This window comes from Rhipicephalus sanguineus, chromosome 7 (assembly GCF_013339695.2).
Source record: "Rhipicephalus sanguineus isolate Rsan-2018 chromosome 7, BIME_Rsan_1.4, whole genome shotgun sequence".
Taxonomy (NCBI): Eukaryota; Metazoa; Arthropoda; class Arachnida; order Ixodida; family Ixodidae; genus Rhipicephalus; species Rhipicephalus sanguineus.
The window spans coordinates 128,588,353-128,609,072 of record NC_051182.1 but is presented as its reverse complement, the minus strand read 5'-3'; the positions used below and the strand labels follow the sequence as shown (position 1 = coordinate 128,609,072).

Here is a 20,720-nt window from a genome sequence, read left to right as displayed (position 1 = left end):
ACCTACCTACCTACCTACCTACCTGCCTACCTGCCTACCTGCCTGCCTGCCTGCCTGCCTATCTATCTATCTATCTATCTATCTATCTATCTATCTATCTATCTATCTATCTATCTATCTATCTATCTATCTATCTATCTATCTATCTATCTATCTATCTATCTATCTATCTATCTATCTATCTATCTATCTATCTATCTATCTATCTATCTATCTATCTATCTATCTATCTATCTATCTATCTATCTATCATCCAGCACCACGGTGCGCTCATAGTAGCTTCTTTAGCTGTGTATGTTACGAAGAAATATATATCTGAAAGAGCATGTCCGATATAAATACCTAGGTGAGTCTTTTCATCCGACTGCTCACGGAATGCGCATGTAGGCGATGTGGTTTGAAAAGCTGGAAGGGTGCTAAACTTTATTCAACGAAATTTAAAAACTTCGGAACTGAACTTAAAACAAGACAGCATATTTAACATGTGTTCGATCTATACTAGACTATGCTTGTGCCGGATTGGATCCTTCGCAGGTCACATTGATTGATGATATTGAGAAAATTCCAGATTCGTCGGCCAGATTCGTCGTGGGACGGTACAAGAGAGCGGAGAGCTGCACTCAAATGAAAAATGAACTTGGGTGGGAACTGCTTTCCTCGCGTCAGCAAAAACTGCGCCTGAAGTTCCTGTTTCAGATATATAACAATAGAACAGGAATTAACAAAGAAAAATACCCTAAGGAACCTCATTACCACTCATCTAGTACTGACCATGTTTTCAAATTAAGAGAATTGCGTACCAGGACGAACCTATTCTCAAAATCATTTTTTTGTTAGAGCCATTAAAAAGTGGATTAAGTTGTCTGAAATGCAAGTGCGCTGTAAAAAAGGAAGAACTGTTCATGTCACTGCTGTAACGCTATCGGGCAATGCGGGGTAATCTTTGAATATAGAAGAAATAATAAAAAATTGACATCGAATGATACAATTGCATGTAGGGCAGGAAGAAAAGTTCGTACTATAAATAGCATAATATGCATGTCATGCACGTGACAATTTAGATGTCATTGTGCACGACGGTTTGCTTGAAAAGCATCTGTCAGGACGTATTGAATAACCATTGCCCGCCTTCGACAAGCTATCAGTCAATCCTCGTTACACACTTCGTCACAGGGAATCGCCCTCTGACGTAGCATGTGGTAGACACGCGCATTTCACGTGTCTAGATCGAACATATAACTTCACTAATGGATATTTAGATTCATCTGCGCTATTGAAAAGTTCCTTTCATTAGGGGTACATTGAACTTTACTTGAACAAAAGTGCTCCATTTAAAACGTTGTTTGCCAGTGTGATTGTCATAATGCTATTCCGTATTTACTGAACGCACTTATCGCTAATTATTCTGCGAGTCGAGTCATTGCCTGCAAGATATGCCCGCCTCGCGCCGGATCTTGTCCCGCAAAACGAATTCCTTTGCGCTCATAACCTTTATACTAAAAAATATTGTAAAATCTGAAAGGGCAGCCGGCGCGTACGAACAAAGGCCTCAGGTGATTTCGCTGAGGTCACGTCATGCTACGTCATTAGTTCATTAGCCACATTCTTTCTTTAATAAGCGTATAAACTACGACGCATATAAAGTATAAATAACTGCAGTTAGTTCTCTATGTAGTACACTGGAGTCTAGTGCGCGTCTGATGAGCACTAGATAGAGGTTCGGAAGGAACTTGTGATCAGATTTGTTCATTCGTACAATTATTTCCAGTCCTCTTTTGTTGAGGCTCACGAGAGATCAATGACGACTAACGTTGCCCTTTCTCTCATGCTTGCCCACGTGTGCTGGGTACACTGTAGTGGTCAAAGTGAGTAGCAATTGCTATAACTTTCTTTGGAATCTCTGCTCTATCGCTACGCTGATGAGATGACTAGTCATCGAAGAAGGTTCGCAGCTGGAACCAATGTTTCGAGGAAGTGTCCCAATTGTCGTCGTCGTCAGGGGCAGCGACATCAGTGCAGACAAGCCCCTTTTTTGGCAAACCGTGGGAACATTCACTCTGGCGTCATTCCGTATTCGGCCACTTTTTAAATTGTCCATATTACCAAAAACGTCGATTTTATTTAACATCGCAAAAAAATATTGGGACAGCTGCCCACTAGTGGTGAGGAGATTGAGGAAGCAGCGTAGCCGATAACGTTTTCTTTCCTTTTACCCTCCTCCTAACCCTCACATCAGTCCTCCTCACCATCCATTCCCCTTCCCACCTCCTTGTTATAACGTACTAGACATGGCTATGCAATGTTTTATCCTCTACTTTATCCTCTAATTTTCGAAGCTCTACGCTACATCGTTCCTCACAATGACATCGTTGTTTTGGCACGTAAGACCCAATATATTATTATAACCCATTCAGGGTCTGCTTTATGAGCACAGCACGGACAGGATAAATAATTTCACGAAGGTATTTCGTTCACAACTCATAGTAGCCTGTACCCCTCGCTTTCTAAATGCGTTGAGTAAACGTTCAAGGTGATGGGGAAAAAAAATCGAGGTGCGACTATGGTCTCACTGTGCGTATAGATAGTAAAAAAGGCATTTTCGGTTGAATTTTTGCGTATCTTGCTTTTTTTGATAGGTGATTACTCCAGGATACCTACGAAAGACCAAAAGTATATGGAAGATGCCCGCCGGGTAAGCTACCCGCGAAATTAATAACTTGTTTGGTTTGGCGTTAATTTACTTATGCTATATTTAACATACGATCATCGCCGTATACTTCAACGTGGGTAAAAATTGCGGCAATCGCACCTCCCGTGATGGCGGAAGGGGACCCTCACTAAAATCGAGCATTGCGAGCAAAGAAGCGTGGGGCGTAGCCTACTCGGTTTCGATCGTGCCTGAAAATTATGGAGCGCCTGCGTGAAGCGACAAAGATCGAAATTTTAAACAGATGGCACGCACCTCCCTTTTCACGGGACGAGTACATCGAGGCAGTAGTCATACGCACGCAAGCTTACGTACCCTAAACCACCCAGAGGTCGAGATTTAGTTGTGGCGTTGCAGGTGTGCACGAGTCTTCAACAAACACGTAGCCGCGAGGATATTTCGAAATGCTGCCGTAAGAACGCAGTTACAGACATTTGATGACCCAAAAACGGCCCCCGTTCGCTTCGCTCTGTCCTTCGCTAAGCTCCATTCCCACGTACAAGCCACGAAAGTATCGCTGTTTTTGCGCAAGGAAATAACGAGGGAAGAGGTCAAGGGGAGCGCAACTCGCGCCGACAGAAAGCGGGTATATGCCAAGCAGCTCCTAGCCTAGCATTGCCATGAATAGTATAGTATACCAACAGGGTGGGGAAAAGAAATAAGGGTGAGGAGGAAGGAAAAGAGAACGAGTGAGGGCAAAACATGGCATAACCTTGAATAGTATAGTTTATGTGCCAGAGACAAGGAATATGTGCCAAGTAGCTCCTACCATAGCATATCCATGCATAATATAGTATAGCAAGGGAAGTGGGGGTGATGTGTACTATGTAAGGGTGAGGTGGAGGGAAATGAGGGAGAGAGAGCAATATAGTAAGAGATGAAGAAAGATAGAATGATGAGAGAAAGAAGAAGAACACGACGATGATGTAGAAAGAAATAAATTAAGAAAGAAAGTTGAAAGAAAGAAGGAGATGAACAGAGATAAAGAAAGAGCTGAATCTGCGTTCGCCAAGTGGTGGCGCTTGCTGGCAAGCTCCGCAGTTCACTCAGATTTCACAGGCGTAGAAAAGGATTTTTTATGCATTCACCATGGATGTTCGGGAGTTCAAACCAAAGGATTTATCTTTAGAAGCTTCACGCCTGCTGACAGTATATCCATCATTAAGAAAACTGTACTCGAGGATTGACTCCTCTACCACGTTAACCTTTTAGCTGAGCCTCTAAATTAGTCTGCTGACCAATACAGGTCCCCAATATTATAAATCTGGTTAGGCTGATGCTCTACGTGCTTTTGCAGAACCCCATGCACTGTAGGGAAACACGAGGACAGTAGCCTCTTCACCAACCAGACAAGTACAGTTTAGGCGTGTTAGACATCACTGTGAGGAACTGCCCCGGACTAGTTGTAGTGACTATAGTAATTTACAGTGATTACTGTTCTGTAGCGAGAAGACGTTACTGACATATTTTGTTTGATTTATGAGTTGTGGTTGTTGCACACAACTCCTTAATTAACGCACGAGGCGACGTAGTGCTCGGAGTACCACGCAGAAAACGCTCCTGCAGTAATGTTTGCAGGATGAGGTTTGTTGTAATTCGGGGTTTGCCAACCAGTGGAAGACAGGCGAACCGTTTTGCTAAATGAGCGCTGTAGTAATTAGTTGTTTAGTGAAATAGCACTTCATTTTCGAAATTCGACGGAACAGTCCTCATGCATGCACTTTCAAATGTTTAAAGGACCTGTTTTAAAAGGCCCTGTTTCATGCAGGCAATGCGCCATCAAATTGGAAAACATTCGTGAACGGCTATAAAAGAAGAACAAAAAGTTCTAATTTTTCCTTTCATATGAAGAAAATTCTGGCACTTACAGTGCTAACTTCCGCGACTACGTTCCACGACCTCGTACCAACTGCGGTTTTCAGATGCTAAAAAAGATCCTACCGAGAATACCAAACAAATATGAGCTGACAGAAGAGCAGTTGCGGGTTGTAGCGATGAGAAAACTACTTGAAATCATGTTCTAACATACCGTATATTCTCAGTGTATTTGTATAGAAATATTGCTTACTGTATATAGCTTGTCTCATCCTGCAGATGCTTTCCAATATAAAATTGTTGTTTGCGTTATTACTGCTTGGCTTACACCGTGCAGATGTTTTCCTATATAAATTTGTTTCTTCTATTATTCCCGTTTATTACTGTACTGTATTGTGTATTGTGTACTGTATTACTGTATTGCTTCCTAGCTGTCATGTTTGCTGCCATGTTGTGCGTTTGGTGGGGAGAGGATTAGTCAAGCTGCTGTTTACGCAGCTTTTATCCCGACTTCCCCAGCACACCTCATACAGGCACCGTACTTATTGTGGTAAATAAATAAACTGAAACTGAAACTAAAATTTTGATTTCGAAGAAAACATCGAGGCCCTTTTATTAGAAGGCAAGACAGAACAGCAGAAACGTACTAATTTAGTTCTTGTTTTCTTTTGAGTGCAGCTGCTCGAGGGGCGGGCAAAACTCTTCCTAGAGAGAGGTGTGAATGGAATAATAGACAAAAATAAACGCATCTGTTGGACCTCCAAACGTATGGTGCCTTCGTCACTTGGATATCATCACACTTTACAGTTCTTTGACAGGGTGAGTCGGGTGGAATTGATGCAACAACATTATGAAATCGCAACCAGGTTAGGTGGTCATGTGGTTATGGTTCTAGACCAGTGAACCGAAGGTCGCGGGATCGAATCTCGGCCGCGGCCGCCTCATTTCGATCGACGCGAAATGCTAGAGGCCTTTGTACTTGGGTTTATGCTCACAGTTAAGAATCCCAGGGGGTCGAAATTTCCGGACCCTTCCGCTATGGCGTCTCTCATAATCATATCGTGGTTATGGTTCGTAACGCCCCATCATAGTTTCCTAAAATTAACTAGAGGCAACTCTAGCGCTGCGGTCGTTCAGCCACCATGGGAATGATGGGTAGTACACGGATTTGCCTAATCATCGTACTTGCGGGCTTGGAACACACTTGTGGCTTTGTTTATTGCTGTGTTTTGGTTTTCTTTCGGATAAAAGAGTGAATCTTTGTGAACTTCGTGACCAAATTTGAATTGGTGAGCCTAAAGAAGTTAAAGTGGTGAAGTGGAACTGCTGACTATTGCTGAACTTCGTTTTGCGACAAAGCGGATGCAGGCGACGCGGAGCCAAATAGAGCCGAAAGAACGAAGTTTAGACAAATCCGTGTACTACACATCATTCCCATGCTGGCTGAAGCGCCATGCGATGCAGCTCACATAGACACTAGCGCCAGAGTTCCCTCTGTTGTATCTATATGAAACTCTATGCCAACAATAATGAGAATGAACATTATGAAATTATCAACTGCGCTGGTTTTTTTTATGCAAATAACCGAATACACTGTCAACTGAGGCTCTTATGCAGTTTGATCCGCCCAAATAATAATCATAACCGGTACATTGCTTCCTTTTTTTTCTGATGAGAAGTAGACCCATGTTTACGAGTATATTACTTTTTATTTCTTCGTTGCGTAGTTGCCGCTGCTATTCTAAGAGACATGCGGTTTGCGCCCGTCCTGTATACATGTCTTCCTTGTCCGTGTTTTTTAGCGCAGCCATGCATTATGTTCCAATTATCTGACTGCACTGGGGGAATTTTCAGTATATTTTTCTGGGTGCTTAGTACTACTTTAACCACCCTCCTGAAGTGTACGCTTTCAAGCAAACTCCATGCAAAAATGTCATAACAACATGGACATAGCACGCAGCTAGCAAGAAAAATCACAGCATATCCACGGGGTGAATGATGATGAGTGGGGCGAAGCTACGGAGGGAATCATCTGTAAACCGTGAAACTCTTCCGTGAAATGCGCCCAGTACATAATATAAAGAGTGTGAAACATCGTGTATATATTAAACATCAAACTTTTATTGTACTGTTGGTTTACGTGGTCCCTTCATTATCACTTGTGATCGGTGAAATGCAAGGAATAAGTCCGCTCCCGAGCGAAAGAGCGCCAAGAGCGACCGCATTCCCCGCTCGCCCTGTGCGAATTAAAGGCAAGGCTAGAGGGAAGACAGGACGCGCGTTCCACGACGCGAGGTCGGTAGCATGCGTGTTTAGAAAAATTTATTGTATCACAAACGGTTAACATCAATAACAATTGAACATGACGTTTTCTTGCTAGAAATACGTTCACGAGAAAGACAAAACATAATTCAGTAACATGGACATAAATAAACACATGGAATGACGCGGAGGCAACACGTACAATTGATTTTTAGCACATTTACACACACACACATATAATATGTCACAAAAAGCTAGGTATATTTATGCACATTATATGGTAAAACAGAAAGCAACGAAAGCCAACGGAACGCGATCGTGCAAGTGCTCCGGCTTCGCATCGCCTCATGGTTCCATTTAGCGTCCCAAAACCAAATATATTGCTCAAGGTGTGCCTTGCGTTTTTCGTAGAAATAATTTCTTTATCATGTACATTAAGACGAAAAGTTGAAAGCTCACTAGAGTGTATCGCCCGCAAAGTATGTCTTTTAGTGTGATTTAACTCTCGTACGGCAGGGTCCTCGCGCCGTTGCCGGTCCACCTCGCCCGTTGACGATCGGGCGAGGTGGCTACATACAACTACTACTACTACACTTTAAGAAAAACATCTGGCGTTCTTTCGTTCTGCTTTTACAAAACATCTGGCGTCTTTCGTTGGTTTATTTCATCAATCAACGGCGTTTTGAACAAAATTTTTATTGTTTAATCACGCACAGGAGAAATCTCACCAGGCACTACCTTGGAGGTAAACAATGGCTGCTAATGGGAATGAGAGACAGAAGAAGTCGGCTTTTAGCTAACACTTACACTTCTACTTCTACTAACGTTTCCTACTGGAACATGCCAATGGCTGCTAGTGGGGAATGAGAGACAGAAGAATTCGGCTTTTAGTTAACGCGCACGTTGCGAATTTTTTATTGTTCAACAACGCACAGGAGAAATCTCCCACCGGCACCACCTTGGAGGTCAAAGCGTAAGACTGGTTACGCACTACTACGATGACGACGACTACGAGGGACGAACGGGTGCCGCCTTAAGGAGCTTCGCCCCTAAAAATAATTCGTTATCACTAACATCATGCAAAGGCTCTTGAGTAACCCGATGCTCATAGCAGTTCTAAGGCTAAAGCCTAAATGTCTGTTTCAAGGTCACTGGAAGTACAGAAAATGCGCTCCAAAGTGAGCTCGGAAGCGTCGCGTCCAATTCATGCTTGCGGCGTTCGCGTGAGTGAAAAAAAAAAGACGAAGCTTGCACTAAGAACTAAGCCGCGTAAGCCTTGAAACAGCCAAACTGGACGATTCTGAAGACTAATCTGGTTGCTTCTTGGTTGCTTCTAAGTCGTTGCTAGGCTTTTGCTATGTGATGCTAGGTTGTTTCTACGTTGATTCACAGCGCAGAGAGGTTCGAATTAAACCATACACAGTCACAGACACGACACGGATGTCCAAACTTCAGAGACATTAACTCGCGCTGAAACCAAGCGTTCGCACCTCTCATAGATCTACGGGCAGATCGTCGTTGGCGTAGGGCTTCTATCGCTTCGGGGTCTCCTCGCAGCCGCCGTTGCCTTTGCCGTCCCCTAGTAGAGTAGAGTAGAGTAGACCCTGGAAGCTGTGGCTCATACCCACACTGGGGGATTGGCCAAGAACCGGTTAGCTTTAAAGTCAAATTTGAAATTGAAGTTCAAACTTTGTTTAATACGGAAAAAGTATAAGTGAATTAGAATTAAGGTTCTAATAATAATATTAATATAGAATAGAATTGAAGCAATAAAACCGAGAATTTGGGAAAAAAAGAAAAGAAACTAGAAATAAAAATTCGTAAAAGTAGATGTTATAACTTAAATCTTTTCGTTCCCTATGTTGGGCTAACCGTTGTCTTCTTCCTATTTAGTGGACCAATGGTGAGTAGTGGGAGTTACCCTATTTCTGTGGCACATACCCCTTTATGAATCGTGATATGGCATACAAATTAAGGGCTAGCTTAATTTTCCGGCTACCTTTATTACGGCTACCTTAATTTTAACAGCTTCACTGTTCAAATTAAGGCAGGTTCGCACTAGTGGTGCCAAGCCTGAAGGAAGTGTGGAGCTGGACGGCCTTTCCTATTTAGGGTAGGATTTCCTATCTACTCTTTTGTATCGGACCGACAACTAGCCTTTGGCTACAGGTCCGATAAGTGTTTGTTATCAGTAAGTACAATATGAAATAAACAAATTCTCTCCTCTCTTTTTCTTGTGTCCCTTTATTTTTCTCTTACCTTTTTGTCTGTGTTTATTCCTATTTATTTCCCTCTCTATCTATTTCTTTCTGTTTCTCGCTATTTCTTTCTCTCTCTCTATCTATGACTTCCTCTTTTTGTCTCTTTCTTTCTGTTTATTTCTTTCTCTTTCATTGATTCTTCGTGTTTCTCTCTTTCTTTCTCTCTACTTCTCTCTTTCTCTTTCTTTCAATGCTGTGCTTTGCTCTCTCCCCTCCTCCTCATCCTCACTTCCCTTCCCCCCCCCCTCTTGCTATAATACACTATACCAGCTATGCTAAGCTCCGCTAGCGTGCCTGGATAGCCGAGTGGTTACGACGCTCGCCTTCGGATCGTAGGTATAAGGGTTCGAATCCCGCCTCGTGAAGAATTTATATCTTTCTCCTTCTTTCTCTCTCTCTGTACTCGTTCTCTCGCCCATCAGAGTTATTGCATCCCACGCCGGATAAATCGGCTCACGTGTTCTGGGAGCGAAGCAGAAGATGAAGAAGAGAACAAAGAGTGCGCGTGCCGGTTCATGATGATGATAGTTTTCTGGTCGCTCTGCACGGACTAACGGTCGGCTTGAACAGCTGAGCTGCTAAAACACGTGGGCGTGCGAACTGCGCGTCTACTTCGTCATTGCGCCGTTCACATAAGCAGCGCAGTAGGGCCGTGAAGAAAGGTGAGACGCGTACTCCACACCGGTCCTGCGCGGCGATGGCTCTTCCGAGCATGCATGGTATAGACGGAGGAGACGCGCTAGTCGAGTTCGCTGCTGGTCGGAGCAGAGCCCATTTTGTGCTCCTTAGGCTGTGGGTTCTCGCGCTGCTGTCAAATTTCGAAAATTCTATTGCACAGTGCCCATACGTCGCCGCGTGAGCTCAAACTATAGCTTTCGTCTTCACATTATTAGAAAGTTCTCAGCAGCACTCGTCATTTTTATGACTGTACTTACATAGCGCTCGTTACGTTTCCTTGTAATTGGGCTCCAAATTTCCTTCTAGGGGGGAAAAGGAAGCGAGCGCAAGCAAAAAAGGTGAGACTTAGGATTTTCATTTTCAAATTTATTATTTACGGTAGTTACTTGTTATGGGGACGCCTAGTTGTAAATACAGCACGCTATGCTCTAACGAAATTCGCTGCTGGGCGAGTTGGTTCATAGTCTCAAATCTTATAACACGGAATCGACACAGGACAAAGAAAGAACACTGATGCAAAGGATAAGCGCTTCCTTTGTCCAATGTCAAATCGGTGCTATCCAGTATTCAAGACTATATGTTTTTTTCGCTCATAAGGATAAGAAAGGAGCAAGGATGATCGCATCATCTACGTAGTACGGACACCTTGCATTATATAATGTTCTGAGGTCTTACTGGCATCGTACTTATTCGCTGAACCGCGGTCATATCGGTAAACAATCCTTGGGGGCCATGGTGTTGATGTGCCGTCGGCATTTCTGCTTCCTCAGAACGGCAGGAATCGACGTTTAAATTGCAATTCAAAATTTTATTGCTATAGCAATAATATGAACACGCCGAGCGCATTTTTTGCCGACCCGCGATGTTCCGTATGAAGCACAAATTGATAACATCGCCCCGCGCAGAGTATCTTCTATGTGCGAGTGAAAGCGTGCGCGGGCTGCCGACGGTCGCGCCTCAAGCTGAGATGAAACGCGCCGGTCATCTCCGTCGCTCGAAAGACGCATGGAGGGGTGCCAGAAAGAGGGCTGCGTAGCTCTGGCAATAAAGGGTACTTTGAGCGGCCGGGGGTCCCACGCGCCGTATCTCTTTAGAGGGGATGAGCTCATACGTTTGTACGTGTTGTGCTTGCATTGCAAACCTTGCCTTGAAGCCATAGGCAGAACGAAGCTCGCTTCATTTGCTGCAGCGGCCGCGTTTCCTAACGCCGTTTCATCTCTGCTTGATCCGCGACCGTCTGCAGCCCGCACACGCTTTCACTCGCACATTGAACATACGACGCGCAGGGTGATCTTATCGATTTGGACTTTATACGAAACATTACGGCGACGGCAAAAAAGCGCCAACTGGGTCCATATAATTGCTATAGTAATAAAATTCTGAATTGTAATTTCTATAATTATAGATATAATTGTAACGTTTTGTTGAGTTACACCATATCGCATGCTAAAGGCGTGAGCTGCTAGCCTTACTTGGTATAACATTCCAATTTTTCCTATTGCATTCACTGCTTCTCCCTTGTGACGAAACTGTGACTTTTTTCAGTGACCGAAAAATAATTTTTAATTAACGTACCTTTATATTTTAGGGATACCTACTGGTACGTGGGGTTGAAGGACAGTATTCCGTCAGTTTTGGTGAATGCTTACGGTAAGAGACAGTGAAAACAGCTCTTTTATAGGATTACGTGCCGTAAACAGGGACAATTTAAGTGCATATTATAACGCCTGTGTCAATAGACGATTTTACGTAAGCCATGTGGGTGCCAGTTGCCACCACCTTGGGATGTTAATGGAATGTTTTCTTACTTTTGTATCTCGTGACGTGACTTGATAGGTCAGGAAACGTCGAATGCCCCAGCCCAACCGTTTTCATATGCATATGTCAATTTGTTTTTGTTTATTTAGTTAGTAGCTCAAAATTCAAAACGGCAAGGTTAACATCGCGGCACCGAAACCCCTCCGTAAATTATTCTATAATGCCTTGTGCTAATAAATCCAGTTGATGGGGTCACAGGTAAAGCGGCAACTAAAGTCATGCTAATGCAGTTTTGTATCAGTTTATAATTCCATCGAAATTCAATATTGCCAGGTCAATTTGTCAGTGATCGCAAAGCTAAAAGATTTTAACAACTTGGTAATGAAACACGTACTGAAGTAGCGAGATCTGTAATGAAGAATTAGCACTGCGTCTTTGCTGCGCCACGGAGCGTCTATTTTTACAACTATTTTTATAATATCTAGGTATACTGTCATTTGCCTGTTTTCCGAGTCGAAGTGCCAAAGGCAGATTGTTTTCCTTCGTTTTGTTTTTACTTTTCCCTGTTAGGGCGTCACTCTAGGTATTGCAAGTCCTAAACTTATGGATGAAGTTCGATGGAAGCAAACCTCTCCAGTCGTTATAACGGTGGGCTTCCCCACTTTTCACGCTATAAAAGATACATGATCATCTGAGATAAGCAAAGGACTAGCGTAGTCCCTTTTCGAGAAGCGGGCGCATCTCGCGCGCATCATGCATCGATGCAGTTGGGTGATAAGATCTGCGAACTAAATTTTTCAGATAAAAGAAAACTTGATCCGGAAGTCAGCGGCGATTACATCCTCTATTTTGCTCGTCCAACATGCTTCCTCGTGGGGAACGAGACAGGTAAGAAAGCAAAGACAAAGTTACCGAAGAGTAGCCGTATACGAAACGTCTTAATATTTCTGGTGAGTAGAGCAGAGACTTTTACGAATTCTAAATGCAGCGGCGCTAATTGAAAAGTCCAGACACTATAACGAACGCGTCTTTTTTACTTCGCTCGTCAGCAACTCATGTGCCCTTTGTAACCACTACATAAGTTCCTATATACAGGATTCGCATAAATCTCGGAATATGCATCGCTTACGAAATATTTATCGCTTGTACGTAATAAAATGAACTGGCACCGCCTACTAACAAGTCAAGCTTTCTCATTAAAACAAAGTAGTTCATCATTACGACATGTTAGTTCTTTATTGAGCAGTAAAAACTGGCCATAATTTTTTCTTAGTTTTTTTTTCTAAAAAATATTATACACGCATTTCAAGATCGCGGGCCTCTAGCATTTTGTCTAGTAATGCGGCCGCGGCGGCCGGGGTTCAATCCCACGACCTTTGGGTCAGCATTCAAGCAGCATAAACAGTTAGACCACCGAGGCGACGCTTCTAACGTTTTCAAAATCTTGCTTTCTTAATTCAGTACCGCGCCCAGTTTAGCATCAGTAGTGTGTGAGAATGTCCAATTATCTATGCATTCATTACACCAAGCAATAAGACTCTCATCGATTGTCAAAGATGAATTTATCCCATTTATGTGGTAGCAGTCGAGATTCTGCTCCATCTTTATGTTAGCTAACCATAACATTTCTTCATTATAATGCCTGTAAATGTTTAAAAAAGATGCCCGTCTCAATAAACTACGAGCACTTGGTTACACATCATGAAAATGAAGCAATCGTTGTAACAGTTTCGGGTGAGCTCTACAATTACCCAATGTCTTTGAGCAAGCTTCTGCCCAGATATATTGAAATATCCATGTTTCTTCCAGCTCAAGCCCCAACAAGTCGAAATGATTCTTCGGAGGTATATTCAGGTGAGAGAATAAATAATTCCAGTGTTTTATTGGCCCGAGCAACGAGTGACAATATTGTTTCTCTTCGAAGCACTTCCGATCGAGTACTTACTTCCGGTTTTCGAAATGTTGAGAGAATGCGTATAAGAAAATAATAACTTATACGAAGTCGATGGTTCCGGTCGAAGTTAAGAGACATATTGTATACATACGATATCGGGGCATGAGTTTACTTACGATAAGATCCAATTAACTGTCAAGATAATGAATGGAAGCTAACTGAACAAATTCATTGAAATAAAACTTTTCTTGTGAGGATCAGGGATCATTGCGCGACCTGGTGGAGAAGATCTCAACCGCGCGCTTCATTCTTCGTGGCCTCTGAGATCCACTTCGGCAGTCAGACGAAGCACAAAGATAACCCACACTCTCAGAAAAAGTCAACTATTTGGGGAGTATTTCTGCCACAGAGACAGAAAAGAAATAGAAGAAACAGAAAGAAGAGAGAAAAATAAAGATAAAGAGGAAGAAAGAAAGCGAAAGCTAAAGATAAGCAAAGAAGGCCGCCTAGCTCCGCACCTCCTTCAGGCCTGGCACCACTACTGCGAAGTTGCCTTAATTTTTTTCATGTATAACTCATTTTTTCAGACTTGATTATTTATCGAGCTAGTTCATGCTAGAAAACAGGATGACGTCCAAATTGATTTGTATATGCCTGTAACCCTCGTGTCTCAACCTGCAGTCATGCGTGTTAAATTGCTTGACTTCCTTGTAGTGGTGACTCGTTAAAAGCAGGCAGTCCGAATAAGAGAGCTCAAGGTGCAAAAATGAGGAATATTTGACATAATTCAAAGTCTTCGTCTCACTGCCTAAATTTCTACCAGACGCGTAACTTAAAGGGACCCCGAAACGGCTTTGACGATGTTGTACGAACACATTGGGCCGGTAGAGCAAGTCCTAACGATCATTTACAGACCGATCTAAGCTCTGTGCGTAAACTGTATAATTTATTACAAGGCTTTAAAGCTGCGAATCGCCACCGATCACAGCGGCTCAGCCAAACGCCTTTTCAAACCGCTCACTTCCAGTGCACGTCGTCTTGAAAGCGCGACGTCACGCGCAGGCGGCTGATCTGATTGGATATGTCCAGTCCACGTCACCGAACCTCCTGTGGGCAGCGAGCGTCGTCTGCCTGTGTTACAACGTGCTCCGTGTGTACGTGAGCTGAGCGACAGTGTTTATCTCGAGGTTTCTTTTCTTGGACAGAATGAATTGCCCTAGCCGTGTTGTGTACCACATATCTATCATTTGGTGACTTGTAAAGCTGCGACATCATGCAATGTTTGCGAGGCATCTGGCTCTCGCAATCCGTTCAATGCCACGATCCACGTGTCTGCGGCTGTAACTTCACCCCTGAAGACACAACCACACTGCCCGAGTTTACGCTTATCGGTGATCGTTCTCGAATTCTTTTTGTTTGTGCGCATGCTTTTGCAGGTTGTCGTCGTACAGGAGAATAAAATAAGATCGGCTGGTAGTGTGGCGGCACCTGTCGGAGCAGATATCAACCACTCCGCAAGCTTCGTCTTTTTTGCCAGACGGCGTGCTGCCGGGCACACTGGGCCTCCGCGATTGCGCGATATTGTACGTTTTTCTCCCTGTTCTACTCAAACATTCGCCTCTGGACCGCTGAATTATCAGATTGCTGTCCTGAGTTATTGTTGTTCCTCCAGGAGAATACAATACGGATTAGAGCAGCTCGGAAGAAGTACTTTCAATTCACTGAACATATTTTACTGGATCATGGCTTCACTACACCTGTTGCTATATTTTAAGTCTCTGCTTTTATTGGACGCGGTGTAGTTGATTTGCGCCTTCCAATATACTAGTTATTCGCCTATTGTCAAGCAAGCCCTTAGATGTGCTTACACACCTAGTTAACAAGAGCCTCCAAACTATGTTTAAAAATACCGCTAGCAATCGCTCTTTTATGTAGCTGTGCAACGGCTCCAATACTTCTAGAGCACGAAAGAAAAGGCGGTTTAAGTCAGAAGTCCAGCCCTACATAGGCGGAAAAGCTGGAACTCTCTCTTGAGTGTCAATTCGTTCTACAAATGTCAACGAATCTTTGTTCAGATATGTGACCAACGCTCCGATAACTGCAAAGTGCAAAAATCTACATACATAATACAAGCTGAGACCCTCGCAAGTCCCATTAATTTTGGTTACTCTTTTCTATCTACAGATCGGTCAACATGCCAGCTGTGGTATCGAATACGAGCCGATTGGGAAGACCAGGAAGAATGCATGGCTGCCTTTTTCAGGGAATGCAGTAAAATAAGCGGTACATATTACAGATACAGAAAGGGTGTGTGTAATTCTTATAACAAATAAAAACTCAAAATTGTTTGCTTCATTTGTTTTGTTTTTTTTGCGCTCATGTATCACACATGTCACTAGAGCTCCCTGCTAGAAAAAAGAAACTGCTGTCATTGTCTTGAATTACTTCCGCGCATATTGATTCGTACGGTTCAATTTAGCACTACTTGCAGGTCGTACATGACGAGCAGTGGCGAGCTCCTCAACAGGATTCACGGTTGTCCACAATGTGATATCCACTACATTATCCGCATTAGCTTTCGTGGCACACAGGAGTCATAAGACGCAACTATGCCACGACTGCTAAATGGAAGAGAGGGACCAGCAGAAGGACGTTAACCTTCGACGTCTCGCTAACATGTTTTAAGACTAGCAAGCAATGGATATGGAATAAATAAACGAATGCTACGCACCCCGACCATTCCCAGGCCAAGCTGCGTGAAGAGTAAACATGGCCGCTATCTTGCGTGGCCACTCGGCCGGCTCGGAGCGCACTCCACGACGTATCATACGGGAACGATCCCGCAGTTGCGACGTAACAGCGGCGTTTCCGATACATTGGATACTATGGGTGCTATGCCGGGACCAGCGGAAAACGAAGTACAGCCGGGAAAACGCAGCAGTGAGGAACGTAAGAGCGGGGTTCTAGACTTCTAGTGTATCTAATTTCATGTGCTAAGCGTGCATGTGCATGTCTAGCAGTTTGAATAGTAGATATAGAAAGTAGTTCAATATTTTTGATCATGAAATGATAGCATATTACAAAAACATATCAGTAGTGCCTGTTAAAGAAAGCTTAGTAGTAAGCAATGGTACCTAAACAATGAGACAAGTTGTAGTAGACTCACCGACGAAAGGAGCTAAATGAAGCTTACATATATTGCAATTATCCTAATCCATCACACAGCTGACTGTGCTCATGACGTTCCTGCTAACTCACTTTTAACGCGATAGCGTAGAGAGCTCCTTTCGCAGAAATGCCGCCGTCGGTGTGGACGTCGCTACGTCGCTTGTGAGCGAAAAATCGTCCGTGACCGAAAAATCGAGAAAGATGCAAATAAAATAACCAATAAAAATCTTCGGTCCCATTGAGGATCGAACACGGGCCGTTTGCGTGGCAAGCAGGTGTCCTACCACAAAGCCACATTGTTACTTGCAACTGCTTTGGGAAAAAACACTACATAAATGCCATGTAGTGGAAGGAGCCTCCTGAACGCATTTTGTTCGACAGGTGTCACGACGAAAATGAACCCATTCGGTGATTTGTAGGCGCATTGGCAAGGCCGTCAAATTAGTTTTCTTGCGCGACGCCATGCTTCGAAAAAAGCCGCGATAGTTCGCCGCTAAAAACACACACTAACTTTCAAACAGTTCCAGAAATGGACAACTGTGTCCATCTAGTGGAAAACATATAAAGCCAACCCCTCCTAGAGGAGGCGTTGATCAAGCATCCACCAAACATTAGATAATGTGCTGCCATCTGTGAGGCATTGTGAGAAATATGTCTCGACTCTAGCACAGGGAAGTGCTTTGGATCGAAAACCTGTACCATTGCTATAGATACGTAGCACGCGCGCGCGTGTTTGTCTGTGTGCGTGTGCGTGTGTAACACGCATTAATAAGTATGCACTTAGTGGTTGAAGTGCGCACTAGGGGCCGGATTTCGCTATCGCGTTCAACTCCTAAAGGCGAAGCTTAAGGGTCCCCCAATTTTTTAAATTTAGGCCATCTGTTTTTAGTTATGACATGGCGTAACACCCACTTTTTCATAAGTTTTAATTATTACAGAAATATTTTTTACAGTATGAGTAATTTGTTCTATTATTATTCGTCCTAAACAACTAATCGTTACAAGAAGAAAAATGCAACTCAATACTTTGGATTAAAACTGTTTTTTTTTTTCAGAGGTGGCGACATACCTTGAGTAAATTGTCCTACGATTTGTGTTCCTTAGCATAATGAAAATAAATCAGTTCATCTTCTTATATACGTTATTCAGCATTAATGAGTTCTGGCCTGACATTTGAGTGCGGTAGCATATTGATAAACAAAGCATGCCTTGTTTTTCTACAGGTCCTTTGATATAAGTGAGCACCGGCGACGGCGACTGCGTTCCGATGGGGTCGAAACGCTAAGATGTTCGCGTACTTAGGTTTAGTTCAACGCAAAAAAAAAAAAGTCGCAGGTGGTCGAAATTATTCCGGAGTCCTCCACTACGGCGTACCTCATAATCATATCGTGTTGTTGGCGCGCAAAACCTCAGCAGTTATTAAGACGGAAGCCTTAGATGCCTCATCACAGCAGAAAAGTGACCGTCGGCGTCGATCGTCGTCGCGCTGCGTCGGCGTCAACACAATGTGATGCAAAGGATCGTACGTGACGACGTCACCACTTCACGTCGTCATGAGGGTCGCAGGTCGCTTAATTTTGTGACGTCAATATGACGTCGCGTAACGTGACGTCGCACGATGACGTCATCAAAAGACATCGTGCTTGTAAAGGTGGGTCCATCACGGAGGCAGTGCATACCTGGTGCATACCTGGTGAGGTCGCCTTTTGCGAATGCATAAGGGGTCCTTTTAATTTTTTTTTACCATGATATAGGTGATTTCTGGACGGATATGTCTGTTAAGTAGCCCGGTGAGTAGCAATGAAATAACATACTCATTATCCATACACCTAAATGAGTTCGGGACTTGCAGTCGGTAAACTGACGACAAACAGAAATTTTTCCTTTATTATCTGATAAGTACTGAGTTCTCCCGAGTTCTCTTGTGGCAGTTTTGTTTGGTACCATGGTGAAAAACAAATGAACTGATGGATTCTTGTTCACCCTCTTGCCAGTGATTGCGGGCTGGCATTTGCATTGGTAATTGTATAACTGTGACCGAGTTACGATGTCCTTGCGTTTAGTGTTCGGTTCTAAATGAAAAACCGACCATTTAATCCTTTTCAGTAAGTCAGTTGCCCTTGGTGAAACGTTTTGTTGGGAAGCAACACTAACTGTTACACCTAAGCGCTTCACAGAATCAAATCAAGGACGTGTCAGAAAACAGGAATAAAACTTGCAGCATTTAAGAAAAATGCATGATGTTTGGCCGATTATAGTATTTCGTCATGAGACTACTGCAATATAAAAAAAGATGGTTGATTCCTCTGTCATAGGAATCGGTATAACACGAAAGTGAAACGAGTCGTCACACAAGTAGTTGATTGCTTTAGTCCACTGGTATATGAGATCTTGTATAATGTATATTGTTCTTTCGTAGAAGTAGCACCGCCTGATGTGGACGCACTCACGTTGACGCCGTGGCACATCTCCGTACCGACGACTAACGCCCATGATCATGACTTACCCCTTGCGGTAGCTGAAGTTCTTAACATATACGTGGACACGGTGAATCCACGGTGAATCCCACGCAAATATGGTGAATCCCACGCAAATATGGCATTAACAAGCACATAATAAACACTGACACTCGGTATGCACTCCTCCAAAGCGTCGTGAAACGCGAAGAGAAACGCTACACGCGTTGTCTTCCCTCTAGCCTGGCAGTTAATTCTTACAGGGCGAGCGGGGAACGCGGTGCGACAGCCAGGCGAGCGGTGCGACAGCCAGGCGAGCGTCGGCGAGCTATTTATCGATATGGATGGACGCTATGAGCGAGGCTTTGGCTGAAGCCAACACCTTGCGGTGTGTAAACAAAATTATACTTCTATTGGAAACGCACCGAATGGGCGGTCGCAGCAACGGCGCGTTTTTTTTTTGTTTCTTTTTTTCGATCCTGGTGGCACACATGTCACCGCCCCGTAATAAAGGGGACGCTCATAGCATTCATACATCCATCTATGCAAGAGCACTGCGAGAGGAAAGTGTGAACGATAAAAGACGCGTTCATGTAGCCTCCGTTATATATTTGGCGGTAGCTCAGTGGGCTAAACTCCCACCAGCCATCGTCGCCGACCAAGAGGTAATAGGTTCGACTCCTGTCGACGGAACTTTTTCTTATAGTTTTTTTCTTATTTGCCATTTGATGGCGTTCATTTTGCTGACGTGTTTCCGTGACAGAAATACGTCATGAAAATCTTGGTATACCTCGGCATAAAACACTTTCGTGTTAAAAAACAGATTTTTATAGACGCTTCTCGGCATATAATCAACTGCTCTGAAAGAGAGTAATAAAAGTCATGTTTGAGGGCATGATCCCGGTGATGATACATCAGTATATTTACGACATATGATCAGTGCTCTTAGGTAATATACGTGGGTTTATTGGTCAGCATCCAGCTCATAATAAAATCACGTGCTAGTGACGCCAACTGGCAATAAAAGAGCGTTCCACACTCGCCGTCATGGCGGTGAGAGGTGCTGGCTAACGCTCCCAGGATTACATAAACATAAATACCCAATAAGGTGGATGGGAAAGGGACCGCCGTTGTAGCTTAATTGATAGAGCACTGGACACGTTAGCCACACGTTTTAGGTTTGGTCCCTACTTGCGCCAATTTGATTTTTCATCCATTTTAAATACTTTCCACTTATGTCATAATTACTAGACTACAGCTAAAAGCTACAAATATCTCCTATACCTTCGTTAGCTTCATTGTCTGTTGGTTTCATTAGGCTGTGTGTAACAAAGAAATGAGCCGTCGATCAATCGCCCCTCTTTCAATCAAGCTCAATGTATGTCAGTGCTTTTCAACGGCCGAGACCCGAAGCAGTGACTGTAGAACAATACGTGACATCTCGATTAATTGGAACTACCAACAAGCTACCGCCACTCGAAGCATACGACCGATAAAGCGTCAATATACATGCAACGTAACAGTATCAGAAACTGCGCACGTTGGTAGGGATTCATTAGGGAAAGTTTTCAGCGCGCATAACAAAGACTAAAGGGGAGAAACGAGTGTTTGCCTTCCACCCTTTAATCTTTGTTTGTTGTACTCAATGAAAACTTTCCACAACGTCAATGGAAGGTCTGAGAATATTGACTTGATTCGTGGTAGCTCTCACAGCATGATAA

The 20,720-nt window shown here is 43.5% G+C and overlaps 1 protein-coding gene across 2 annotated transcripts; it reads left to right on the top strand.

Annotated features, from left to right (window-relative positions):
• The first annotated feature begins 1,674 nt into the window (after window positions 1–1,674).
• Window positions 1,675–15,724, top strand: LOC119399893 (uncharacterized). 2 transcript variants are annotated; one of them, XM_037666775.2, is made up of 8 exons: window positions 1,675–1,865; window positions 2,637–2,692; window positions 5,201–5,341; window positions 10,030–10,061; window positions 11,312–11,373; window positions 12,283–12,431; window positions 13,291–13,335; window positions 15,560–15,724. In XM_037666775.2, exons 1-8 carry the CDS (start codon window positions 1,799–1,801, stop codon window positions 15,653–15,655), a joined length of 648 nt encoding a protein of 215 aa, XP_037522703.1. In that variant the 5' UTR covers window positions 1,675–1,798; the 3' UTR covers window positions 15,656–15,724. The 2 variants fall into 2 exon arrangements, with proteins under 2 accessions (XP_037522703.1, XP_037522704.1); XM_037666776.2 differs by having other exon boundaries at window positions 1,678–1,865; window positions 12,283–12,369.
• The last annotated feature ends 4,996 nt before the right edge of the window (window positions 15,725–20,720 follow it).

Bases quoted from the DNA above. Each gene is read 5' to 3' on its own strand.
- LOC119399893 (XM_037666775.2), top strand. From the start codon at position 1,799: ATGACGACTAACGTTGCCCTTTCTCTCATGCTTGCCCACGTGTGCTGG. The intron at 10,062-11,311 runs GTGAGACTTAGG...TTTATATTTTAG, and splicing joins AGCGAGCGCAAGCAAAAAAG to GGATACCTACTGGTACGTGG. The intron at 11,374-12,282 runs GTAAGAGACAGT...TAAATTTTTCAG, and splicing joins AGTTTTGGTGAATGCTTACG to ATAAAAGAAAACTTGATCCG.